Here is a 13,145-nt window from a genome sequence, read left to right as displayed (position 1 = left end):
CATCTCAACCAGTTCATTTAACAACCAGCACGTTTACTTTTTAAGATGGGCACTTCATGGTTTGTGTGTGGGCAGTGGAGGTTTGGGAAACGAAGAAATAATGGTACAAAATGGAAAAACTAAAACGGTCTGAGTATTTTCCACAAAATATATTCTAAGTCCTTACATGCCCAATTTGTATGGAAGCTTTCATTTCCTGAATTGATGTCATCCCATTAAGTAATACCACGGTGGTATATTGTGATCATCTCTGTCATCTGTGTCCCATGAGAATAGTCTTAAGAAGCAGAGTGTTGATATAGCTGACCTAGGCTTCTGACTCTTAGGAAACATGCGGAAACATATTTTTCAATTCAATAACTAAGTTTGTACCAGAGCTTGAGAATGAGTGTCAAGTTTTTCAGCACTGCAGGGATGCTATAGATACAATTTTCACTCTCCTAGATTTTGAGCTTACATAATTTGTAATTTATAATTTGAGGAATTCCTTGAAAATATACCTCTAAGATATGCACTCTTTTTAGGAAGGATATAAGGATGATTCAAAACAAAAACAAGCTTGCAAGCTGAAATTAATAATTCCAGAGTCCTCCTTCCTGAATCCTTAGCATTTACATTTAAAATGCTTAAAATTTAATTTAAAATCACAGTGAACTTAAATTTCCAAAAATTGATTTCGTCTGAAAAATACCAGTAAGCAACAGTCATATTATGCAACTAGAAGGACAGATCATGGCTTGAGTTAGGTAGAAGAAGAGTCTTGATAACCCAGGTGGGGAAAGTATTGCAAAGATTCGATAATAAAAAACAATATTGACCCTTAAAATTTATGTTGTCAATCCCCGCAGCAGGAAAGAACAGAGACTTTTCTTCTCTAATAAATCAATCACTATTTACTGTGATGTTTTGGTCACTAGGGCTTAAATAAACTTAATTTCCCAATAGCAGTTCATTCTATCGTATAGCCTGCCTATCACGTTGGGAGCCCCCTGTCAGACTGCTTTCGGATCTTTGAATTTCCTCTGTTGGCAACATGATGTCCATTTCTGGGCCTTGACACAGATGCCAACTGTAAAACCTTTCACCATGATAATTTACAACCTTTCCCCAAGAAGTTTTATTTGCTCCTAGTAACCAGTTCACTTTCTCATTGTTTGCCTTTGGGGGCACAGAGTAAAACATCTCCAAACAGAAAAGCAACTTGTGACTTGAGTGATTTTTAAAGAATGGCAGCATGATCGTATTCCCTGAGCACAGCATGGTTTCTCTTCCCAGGTCTCATCCTCATTAATCAGATTCCAAACTTAAATCTAAAACTTAATTCACATTATTAAAAAAAAAAAAATCCCCCCTAACTGCAAACTTGGATGAAGCACGATATGAAACTCTAGGGTCAAATTTATACTTCCTATAATTGAAGGCCACTTATGTGCCACTCATTTCAAAATCTGCAGATGGTTGCTTGGTATTTTGTAAATGAGCTAATTTCACATGTGGACAGAAATACTACAGCTAATGGGTCAGTTACAAATGTGCCTGGTTTAGATATCTGCTCTGATGCCAAACTGCCAAACGCTTTGTGGCCCACAAGAACCAGCCCCGTGACAGTAGTAATATCATGTTTTGTACGCTGTGAGCTTTCTATTGAGTTCAATATTTTTGATTATTCTTTGCCCCAATTAAGGCAAATCAATAATTGCAATAGCTATGACTAAAAACATCTAAGAGTCTCAGTTCTTGTTGAGAACTGTGACTCTGGACAGATGGTCATGGCAGCTTCCCACATCATGGCCTTTATAGATGTCACACTTTGGCTAAAAAGTGGTTTTACTAAACTTTGGGGTTTTTTGATGTGTTTCATAAAAAGAGATATGACACAGGGGAAATGAGGCTTCATAATACTTCTTGAGGACGTTGCAGTGAACTGGATTACTTAGGATAGAGAAAAGGTGATCAAGAGGAGAAGGTTCAGGAAGGAAGCTTGGAAAATAAAGGGAGAGAAGGTAAGGTGGAGACTCAAAAGAAATGGGTGAGAAATAAGATACAGCAAATGTAAAGCCAAGGCAGGTGGACTCCTCTCCAAACCAACTGAGAAGTGTCTGTCACCTTCTGTAAATTATCATTAAAAAGGTGTGTAAGAACCTGAATACAAAGTGCTTTCAAGCCTAGGTTTTCACCAGGGATATAGATAAATTCTTGGTCTCTGGGCTCAGGAGCACACTGGCTAATCCATGTGCGCTTGAAATGCTTAGGTCTAGTTCGTCTTGGTGAGTGTAGGTTAGTTTCAAGAGGCTTCCAAAATTAAGCCCTTAAGAAAATGATTAGGACAATGATAGGAAAACAGAACTACTCTATACTAAGAAGGTACTAGGTAACAGATTTTAGTGCAAACATTGGGCTTCTCGTACCAGTTTAATGTAGCTCAGTCAATAAAACTCAAATTCTCAGGGGAGCTCCCAGGGCCCCAGAATCTGCATGAAGGCCGTTGGCAACTCTCTGAGGTGTGACACAAGTAATATTAGTGTGAATGTCAAAGTTATATAGCACCTAAACTTCCCAACCATTTTAGAATGGGTAGCTGTTGAATGTATTTGCTATCCTTTATTAATGCAAAATATCAAAGAATTCAAACTAGTCACTAAGGGACCCAAAGGGTGCATGTATGTAATAGAACAATTAATGATACAACATGTTCAAACTCCTACAGAAACTTAGTATATTACTCTATATGACATCAGATGTTTCACTGGTGTGAAAAAAATAACAAAACAAAACAAAACATGGAAAAGGCAGGTTCAAAGTCACTCAAACAAATCCGGGATGTGAAACAGAATGCTTTTACTTTATCTAGCATTTGCCCATCAGGAAAAGTAATTATCAAAACGCAAAGTTTGAGTATTCCATAAAGCTTACATTTCACTGCTACCCTGACAAATCCCTGGGGAAGTGAATCATAAGGATGTGCTCTCATCTTTTCATGTTTAGAGATGTTAACCTCAGTCATCTACCCAGTTATTTTGCCCTCTGATATGCTTAACTATGCATTGAATTGTACACAAACACACAGTTAATGAAAAATACCCATCATAATGGAAATGGTAACTTTGAACAGAGTCGCAGAATCTACTTCCCCATCTTTTCTTGCAAATCAAATGTGTAACGTTCTCCTTTCCCTATCAACTTCAAAACTAAGTGGTTTATTAAATAGGAAACGAGACTGTAACTATTTCACTCCTTATTCATAGCCACATAAAACCATTGAAACAGATTTATTGACATAACAGGGTTTGCCTAAACTTGACATTGCCTTTATAGCAAATTGGTTTGTGAAGGGAAGTTTACTAGTTCAGAGAGACTTATGAAATTTATCACCCTAAGATACAAAATGTCAGAAGAAAGGTGATAATCATGAGATTATCCAATGGACTCAATATCTTCCTGACTGTTTTATTTTGAAGGACATGAGTTACTACAGGAAAACACTCACTAGTGAAGAAATGCATGTGGACACAAGTAATCTCAATGCTGAATTATGTTTTGACTGTGAAAAAAGGCCCTCTTTTCAGATATGTATTGGTGGGTTGGTTTGCACAGGAGAGGTGTTTTATATGAAAATGCTTTACAACTGTGGGAAAATGCTTTATAACCATTTTCAGAATGGTAACTTCTTTTGCTGGATAGCATGACTTTACGTAGATGCCTGTGTTTTGAGCTTGCTGCATCTTTTATTTGGTTGACTGAAACCATTTTTGTCTGTTACATTACATCTAATTTTCAAACCACCTACCGGTTATGGAATAATGCAATGGCTTACTACACGCATACAACACAGTGCCACTGAGGCTTTCGAAAAGATACACTACTGACGGCACAGCATTTTCTATGCTCCTTACCTGTGTACTCGGGTGGGCAAAGGCACGTGTAGTTATTAATTCCATCAACACATGTAGAGTTATTTTCACAATCGTTATCTTCACAATCATCAACGTTGACTTCACAATTTTCTCCTTCAAATCCATCAGCACAAATACACCTGAACACCAGGGGAGAAAAGGCCAAAAACAAAACAAAACAAAACAAAAACAAAACACACCATGTTCTTGCTGCATTTTTAAACCATGTGGTCTAAATACTGAAAAAAGCTAAACACACTTATCAATTACAGAGATTTTAACTGTTAAGAAATTTAAAGTACTTTTAAATGACATGCAGTAGGCATGAATTTAAGGTAGTTTTCCCCAAATTAGAAATAATTTGAAAAAGAAAAGCTCTGCTGGAGTCAAGATGGCAAATGGCCCCATAGTCCTTTAAGTCCGTAAGTCCAATGTTTTTGCAGGTCTAAAACACAAGCAAGGTTTACAGCCCTAGATATCTTGATCACAAGTTGTGCTGTAATAGAATGATTCATGCTTCTTTGCTTATAAATGAGGAGAAACTGGTTCTGACTTTAATTTTTCTTAATGTTTATTTATTTTTAAGAGAGAGAGAGCACAAGCAGGGGACGGGCAGAGAGACCGGGAGGAATCCAAAGCAGGCTCCCGGCTCTGAGCTGTCAGCACAGAGCACAACGGGGGACTCAAACCCATGAACCATGAGATCATGACCTGAGCTAAAGTTAGATGGTTAAAACACTGAGTCACCCAGAAGCCCCAGTTCTGACTTTAAAAATTATAACACTTTTGGGTGCCTGGGTGGCTCAGTCGGTTAAGCATCCCACTTGGCTCAGGTCATGATCTTGCAGTCCATGAGTTGGAGCCCCATGTCGGGCTCTGTGCTGACACCTCAGAGCTTAGAGCCTGTTTTGGATTCTGGGTCTCCCTCTCTCTCTGCCCCTCCCCTGCTCATGCTCTGTCTCTTTCTCTCTCTCAAAAAGAAATAAACATAAAAAAAATGAAAATAGTTACAACACTTTCTATCCTAGCAGTAATATCTTCCATATCTCAAAGCAAAGAAGAAATCTGAAAATAAAATTACAATCTTCCTTGTCATTATAAAATGTAAATGTTCTCTTTAAGTCTCAACAAATATAATTTTTTTCAGTGACATGAAATATTGTACATTTATTTTCAATAGGTATCAGGATAATCTTTGAGTAAAGTCTTACTGAAAAAGAGACCATTTCATAACAGAATGCAGAAATGAAGAATACTTACTGTAAAATGTAGTATTTCTAACAAGCTATGTAGCAGATTAACATTCTTAGGTGAAATTATTACTGTCATTATAAGAACTCTATTTCATAATTCATGAAGTACATCTGAAGTAATTATACTGTATGATTAAATAACTCCAGATTAAAAATGTTCACAGCATGTTTGTCTACTCATTTTGTGGCTTGGAAATGAATCATTAATTGTCTGTGTCAGTGGGACCTACATGTTATCATTATACACTGTCTGTGAAAGCAATACACAAAACAACAGATGAATATGCAACTTGAAGTAGGAGCCTATTGGCTATTAATTAGCATAATGGAGCTACTACTTTGTCTTGACCTAATATGACTGTATGAATCCTAAGGCAGCACGTGCATATATTTAAAAATTCTTGATTTTATAGCATCCTGAGCTGAGAATACTATAATGTCTCCTTTTTTTTTTTCATATTACAATATCTTTGGGAAGAACTAATGCATATTGTTCTGATGAATAAATTTCTGGCATTTTTAAAAGAATAACACTCTGTGGTTTAAAAAGGAAAATGAATGTTTGCTTATCCTAGCTCCAATGCTTCCGACAGAATATTATAGTCCAATGACTTACCAGAATCCATCTTTTTCTCCTTCCTTTAAGTGGCAAGTTCCTCCATGATTACAGGGGTTACTGATGCATGCATGAATTGGGACATCACAGTCTTGGCCCTGGAGAAGCAATGGCCAAGTAAAGTCAAGTGTAAACCAAGCATATCTTAGTATATAGAGAAAACACAATACAATAATGAGGACCCATGAAAGAAAGCTAGGTTTTCAGATCGTGGCTCCATTAAAAGCTTCCCCTTACCTTGAACCCATATGGACAGGTGCAGCGATAAAAGTCAACTGGGTCATTGTTACAGGTGCCATCATTTTTACATGGATTTGACAAGCAGGGATTACATTTAGCTAGAATACTGACATCCACAGGACCTGAAAATCAATTTAAAAACATAAGAAACTAATACTTTGTATTTTTAGTTCACTTATTTAATAGGAGATTTTGTATAAAAATATTGGTCACATATCTATATGTATTTCTCTTCTGTAACTACAAAAGGAGATTTTGCATAAAAATATTGGTCACATATCTATATGTATTTATCTTCTATGAATACAACAGAAATCAGCATCGTCATATAATGTTCAAGAATGCAACAGGAGGCCATCTCATTGAGAGCTGTGGGGAGACTGTCCAACTTCAGAGTGGGGCTATGGGTTGTGAGCTTAGGTTGTTAGGATTTGATGTTAATGATGCAAATGTCACAAGGTCAATCCCGTCATTGGCTAACTAGTCTTTGTGGACGCATTCCATGGCCATTGCCTGCACCTTAACTTCAGTCAGCTGTCATGGAAATGCATAACATCAGTCCCAAAGAGGACTGTGAGTGTGTGTGTGCGTGTGTCTGTTGGGGGATGTGTGTGAAGGTTTAATGAATAAACAGAAATAAATCAGTGCAATTAAAAATACAATATGGGTGCCTGGGTAGCTCAGTCAGTTAGGCGTCCGACTCTTAATTTCGCCTACATCATGATTTCATGATTCTCTCTCTCCCTCTCTCTGCCCCTCCCCTATTCTTTCTCTCTCAAAATAAGTAAATAAAATAAACTTTATAAAACACAAAAGTATGCACCTTCCCTGATATTATTAGATCAGTAGTGTTATTTTCACACAGGAGAGAGGAAACACCATCACTTTTATGCATATGGAAATAAAAAATGTAATTTCCATCGTATCTTCCCTTGTATCCTTTTGGTTCAGGATGCTATCACATTAGCACAGGCATGTGGTGGGTGGGATTTCTGTATCTTCCTCTCCAAGAAGAAAATACCATTGAAATCATCTTCTCTTGCAATCTCACTTTTTGGGAACCACATTTTAAAAATCTCCTGGTCCATGAAAGGTTTAGATTAAAGGCAGATTCATTTGCAATCATTCTCCTTTGGTTGCACATATTCATGCCATAAATGGCTAACAATGTGGAAACTTCTGTCTTTAATAAAATTATGATCCACTGATGTTACTTTTTGCCATATTTTTGAGCGCTCATTAGATTGCCTTTTGGCAACGGAGGACTATATCAGAGTGACCTATTCATACATACATTTGTAAAATGCAAATATTTTATAATATAAACATGAATCATGTTTCTGTCATTGCCACCTCTCTGTAGTTCTTTATCTTCACTGGGATGAGCAGCAATAATTCCAGCTGCACATTTCATCGCATGTTCCTTCCAGCACAATCATCTAAAGAGGTGATACAGCATGCCCTCTTCCCACCATCAGTGATCTAACCTTCTGAGGTACCTCCACCCCAAAATTGTGTGATTTCTGCTCACATAAACTATCTTGCATCAGATTTTTTCTGCAGGTTATGTTTGTGATTTGTTGGCCTACTGACAGAAACAGAAAGAAAAGGTGGATTCTCATAGTAGGCTTAAAAACTCTTCAGGGGTACCTGGGTGGCTTAGTCGGTTAAGCGTCTAACTTTTGATTTTTGGCTCAGGGCATGATCTCATGGTTAGTGAGTTCAAGTCCTGGTCGGATTCTGTGCTGACAGTGTGGAGTCTGCCTGGGATTCTCCCTCTATCCCCCCCCACCCCTTGCTCCTCCCTGGCTCGTGCATTCTCTCTCTCTCTCTCTCAATAAATAAATAAATGAATAAACTTAAAAAATAAAACACCTCTTCATATCTATGTATTGCCTTACCCTGGAAAATACCATTAAATACTCATAAAATGGTTTAGGAGTAAAATCCCAAAGAGGATAGTATTCTGTATCAGTCAGTTTTCCTATGAACAAAAACCCTGAAAAATCTCTACAAAGAGATTCTCGTTTCTTTTCTAACCATCTGGGAGTGAACAACAGCTCTGGGAATGACTTTATTAATGGAGGGGGGTGGTATTTACTCCTAGTGACTCCTCTGACCCTAGGGAGGCCTTGCCCGTGTCCCCTTCACTTTCTCTTGGTAGCCAGAGTAACTAATGCAGTCTTTATAGCAAGTCACAGCTGAGAAATTGCTGGGATTAATACCAAAGTGATGCTCAGAGACTGTTCATTTCTCACCCCCGCTCCAACTTGTTTATCAAATAAATTTAGCTCTTCAGTGCACTGGAGGAATGAAAGGTGGCAGTTGGTTAAGGCAATAAGTTAAATTAAGATACCCCGCCCCCCATAAATAGCCTTGTGTTGGCTAACCGCATCATGCTTGGAACCAGCAACAGAAAAGGAAGTAGTGGGTCCCTTAGCTAGGGAAGAAGAAAGAAGAATCTAAATTGGGGAAAAAAAGGCGTTGGGGGAACAGTAAGAATGGACACCACCAAAACAGAGCATCAGCAAATACGAGGACTGTAAATGCTCCTTGGGCCCCCTCCCCAGACCTTGAGGAAAGCTGTCACTTGTTCTATTTCTGTGTTTCCAACCTTGTAAGACTGCCATATGAATAGAGGAGTTAAGGGTTTGCAGTATGTTTATTCTGTGGAATGTGATGCTTTTCAAAAATCATGTTTGAGTATTTAGATAAGAAGCCAGGATTGTTTCAGGGAAAAAAAGTAAATACACTTTGGAGAATGTAATAGAGTACGCAGATACCCACATTGCCAGGCTGGAGAAGTCCCTGTCCACTTTTGCAGAGAGCCCAGAGGTATTTAATAACTAGCCACTGAACTATATACCTAATAAACTCATCAATAAACACTAATTTCTCCACCTTTCTCCAGGACCAAATTTGGTTTCCTATCTCACTCAACTATTTCATTACCTGGAATTTCTTACGGGTTTACCACATGGGATCACTGCCCCCTCATATATATACAGTTTAGCTAAAGCTAAAGGAATCAAAATAACAACATTTCCCACGTGCACAGGCTTCTTTTGATATATTTCTTAAACACGTAAACTGTTTCGGTGGCATCATAATTAGGATTATAGTTCTAAGATACTTAGTTCTAACTCCTTCTGGTCAGTAAAGTTGACTACTATCTGTTTTTTTTTCAAATCCTTCTTTTTAAAAAAAGTTTAATGTTTTTATTTGTTTTTGAGAGATAGACAGTGCATAAATGGTGGAGGGACAGAGAGAGGGGGACAGAAGATCTGAAGCGGGCTGATGTGGGCCTTGAACTCACAAACTGTGAGATCATGATCTGAGCTGAAGTCAGATGCTTCACTGACTGAGCCACCCAGGCACCCCTCAAACTCCTCTTTTAAAGTCAATTCTTCAGGGTGCCTGGGTGACTCAGTTGGCTAAGCATCTGACTTTGGCTCAGGTCATGGTCTCGCAGTTTGTGGGTTTGAGCCCTGTGTCGAGCTCTATGCTGACAGCCAGCTCAGAGCCTAGAGCCTGTTTCGGATCCTGTATCTCCCTCTCTCTCTGATCCTCCCCTGCTCATGCTCTCTCTCTCTCTCTCTCAGAAATAAATAAAACATTAAAACAATTAAAAAAAATAAAGTCAATTCCTCAAAGACAATTTCTTATTCCTAGCTCCTGAGTTTGGATGAAGAGTAATTCAAAACGTGTTTGTGAGTTGTATCCATTCCAAATAGTTTCTTTAAAAAACATATTTTTTAATGTTTGTTTATTTTTAAGAGAGAGAGAGAAAGAGCACAAGCAGGAAAGGGGCAGAAAGAGGGAGACACAGCATCCAAAGCAGGCTCCAGGAGCCCAATGTGGGGCTCAAACTCATGAACCGTGAGATCATGACCTGAGCTGAAGTCAGACGCTTAACTGACAGTCACCCAGGAACCCCTCCAAATAGTTTATTAATAATACCTTAAAAATGATATAATTCTCTTATTTATTTTGTCTTTATTATTTATTTTATTTTCTTATTTAGATTATGATTCCACCCAATTAAGCATCATTCCTATAATGTGATTTTTATATCCACCTGGTTTATCTAAATCTGCTCATTTCTATATTCTAAGCCTTCAGAATTATATCTCTTATATCCAGCTCTCTTCTCTCATTCATCTCTCTTTCATATTTTGGCCCTCAGCTAAGTATATCTTTTATTTTTTCTTTGCCTTCAATCTGTGAATCATTTTCCACCCAGGATACTTTCTCTGAGATCTTTTCCTACAAAGCTCTTATTTCAAGGGTAAAGACATCTTTAATCTGTTTTTATAACAAGAAGATGATATCAGAGCTAAAAAGAGATGATAACTAAAATCATAACAAAATGGTAAAAGAGCATAACTCTTTAGGAACAAACCAACAGATGTAGAATTTTGCACGCTTGATCATTCCCAGATGAAAGAAGATGTCCGGGATAGGAATTAGACAAGTCTCTTATCATAATGCAAGTAATCTTGGACACAGAATCTCAAGTCCATCAAGCCAAGTTAGTAATCTAGATTTGTTAGTAAGTGTGCAGAGTTAGGATAATGGCAGTCATCTCAATGGGTTGCATTAAATGATATGATAATGAGTTTTGAGTATAAAATATAGTGAGAGCAAGCACAGAAGCCATAGGAAGTTCTGGCAGTCTTCCCTAAACTTCCAAAGAAGGTAGGTAGGTAGCTGAAAGGAACATGAGTGGTTCACTTAGAAAAAGAACAGAAGTCTCCCCATGTTTGTTTGCTCCAAAATTAGCATAGACAAGGGCAAATTAGAGCCTGCTATTTATTCATTCATTACAGGTTCACTGAGTACCTTATGTCTATGCCAGCGGCTGCTGAAATTTGGGCAAAGTGTAGGGACTATTATTATCAAAACCTAAGGGAATGACAGGGGGCACTGAGAGATAATTATCTATTGGGTAACAACACCTAGAGTTAATGGTTTTATGTGTTTAAGGACTGCAACTGTGATTTGTAAATTTGACACAACCACCAGAAACATTATTAATATTAAGAAGGAGAGAACTTGCATTGCTGCTTGGCAAGGAGCTAGAGCTTGCTTGCTGATACCTTCACCAATCTGCCATCCTTCCACTTGCCTAAAGGTAACTGGTCTAAAGAATTTTAAAGTATTGCCAACACATGAGCTCCATTAAGATGTGTGCCACAGAGGAGGAAAATTAAAAAACAACAAACCACTAGCATCAGGAATAGAGTTTACTGATGTCACTGAAACGAAAGAGGTCAGTCTAAGTTAAGTAGGTGGATTTAAGTGTTAGCCTGGACTTAAGATAGCCCTCTGACATCAGCTATATGGATTGCAAGTGCATTTAGCTTAATAATTCAAAGGGAAAATGAGCCAAAAGTTTGGTTAACAATTTGTCTTTGCCAGTTACTTTAATCTTTAACACAAACTGCCGGACCTCAAATCCATTAAAGCTTGAAGGCAGACTTGCTTACTTGACTGAAATCACTAGCTGTGCACCTGACACCAATATCGCCACCCACTGAGAATTGCACCTCACTTTGATTTATTACTAAAAGCTCCAAACACAAATTTCTAACTATATCTCAGAGTCTGCCTTCATTCTGGCATCCCTTGGAAATGTAAGTCAAATAAGAGAATCCTCTAGCATCGCCCTTGTATAAAGTCAAAGGTACAGCAAAGACAACTCAGGAAAAATGCAGGAGCTATTTGATGTTGGGCATAATTAACTTAAAGGAGGTTTTATTTAAAACCCCAAAACTCTAAGCCCCACCTGCTATTACATTACTGCATCTCTTAAGCATTAATATCATATGCATGTTTTTAACAACATTCCATAATTACGTCATTCATTTATCAAATATTTATTGAGGATCTACTTTGTGCCAGGCAGCTAAGTTTTGGGAGTTCAAAGGTAAGTGAAATGTCGAAGCTTCTTGAAAAACTTACAGTTAAGTACTAGACACATGTATATCTGAACTGCAAGGGGATGTGGGAAATGAAAATGCATGTTTTAGAATATGTGTTTTAAGTTTCTGCAAGCCTATAAGGGGGAGGAATCACTAGGTGAATGGCAATATGAATTTGAAGTTCTTTAGAAAAGTCACGGCTGAGATTTGAAGCTCTGGGATTGGAATCAATTATTTAAACAGGGGTAGGGAGAGAACCCCATGTATTTCAACATTACAGAATGTAAGAAAAAGGTGTCAGCAAAAGAATGAAGAAAGAGGTAAAGAGAATGTACAAGAAGGACGAGTGGCTACCAACGTCTAAGATGAAAGACAGAGATGATTAAAAAAAGAAGTCATTGAAATTGGCAAGACAGAAATTTCTGGAATCCCTGTATTTTCACCTCAGGGTTGGGGATGGCCGACGGATGACTGGGGGTTAAAAATCTTATAAATCTGAGTGACATAGATGATTTAACAAAAACACAAAGGCTGCATATTATACCTCTGGGATTACGAGGCTTCACCATTTGCTGCATACATGTGTGAACTCAGGCCAATAAATGAACTTCTTGGGCCACAGTTAAATGGAAAAGAATGATAATTACTTTATGGAACTTGATCATATCACATTGAATATGGACATACAATATTTAAGAAGAGAATATGAATCGTTGGTTCTCATTACCTATTAAATAAATGTCAGTTAAAATTTTCTCAGTGTTTTAAGTTTTCAAAGAGTAATTAAAAATCATCCTTGTTTGTTTTTTTTAAGTTACTTGTTAAAAGTAAATAACTATGAACAAATCTGAAAATATTTTCTTTGGTCAGTGAGCAAATCATAATCTCGCAAAAGCTAAGACTATTATGTATATAATATATGTAATGTATATTTATATATATTATATATATTTATACTTATATATATAATATTTATATGTATTACTAATATATAACTATGTGTTGGCAGTACTAAATACGAAAATGTATAAAGTATGTGACCAAGTTCTAAATATTACTCCAAAACTGATCTACTGAATTTTTCATTACTTCTAGTTTGAGCTGTATTATTTACTTGCCTTCACACTTTATTTAAATGACTAAGGGCAATGTCAATCAGTAATTTTGAGATACAAAATAAAAGATTTCAGCTTGTCAAGAACCTCCTGAAACTGAATAT

At 37.3% G+C, this 13,145-nt stretch overlaps 1 protein-coding gene across 3 annotated transcripts in view; it reads right to left on the bottom strand.

Annotated features, from left to right (window-relative positions):
• SLIT2 (slit guidance ligand 2) overlaps nucleotides 1-13,145 on the bottom strand; it is a 370,098-nt gene that overhangs the window by 45,358 nt on the left and 311,595 nt on the right. For all 3 annotated transcript variants that reach the window (XM_077750411.1, XM_077750413.1, XM_077750412.1), the window contains 3 exons: nucleotides 6,000-6,124; nucleotides 5,763-5,860; nucleotides 3,894-4,033 (listed from right to left, as the gene is read on the bottom strand). In XM_077750411.1, coding sequence (XP_077606537.1) covers nucleotides 3,894-4,033; nucleotides 5,763-5,860; nucleotides 6,000-6,124 — 363 coding nt within the window. The remainder of the gene's footprint in view (nucleotides 1-3,893; nucleotides 4,034-5,762; nucleotides 5,861-5,999; nucleotides 6,125-13,145) is intronic.

Source organism: Crocuta crocuta, unplaced genomic scaffold (genome assembly GCF_008692635.1).
Source record: "Crocuta crocuta isolate KB4526 unplaced genomic scaffold, BGI_CrCroc_1.0 scaffold179, whole genome shotgun sequence".
In the NCBI taxonomy this organism is placed as follows: Eukaryota; Metazoa; Chordata; class Mammalia; order Carnivora; family Hyaenidae; genus Crocuta; species Crocuta crocuta.
Note: the sequence above shows the minus strand (reverse complement) of the source record. Positions and strands in the feature narration are given on the sequence as shown.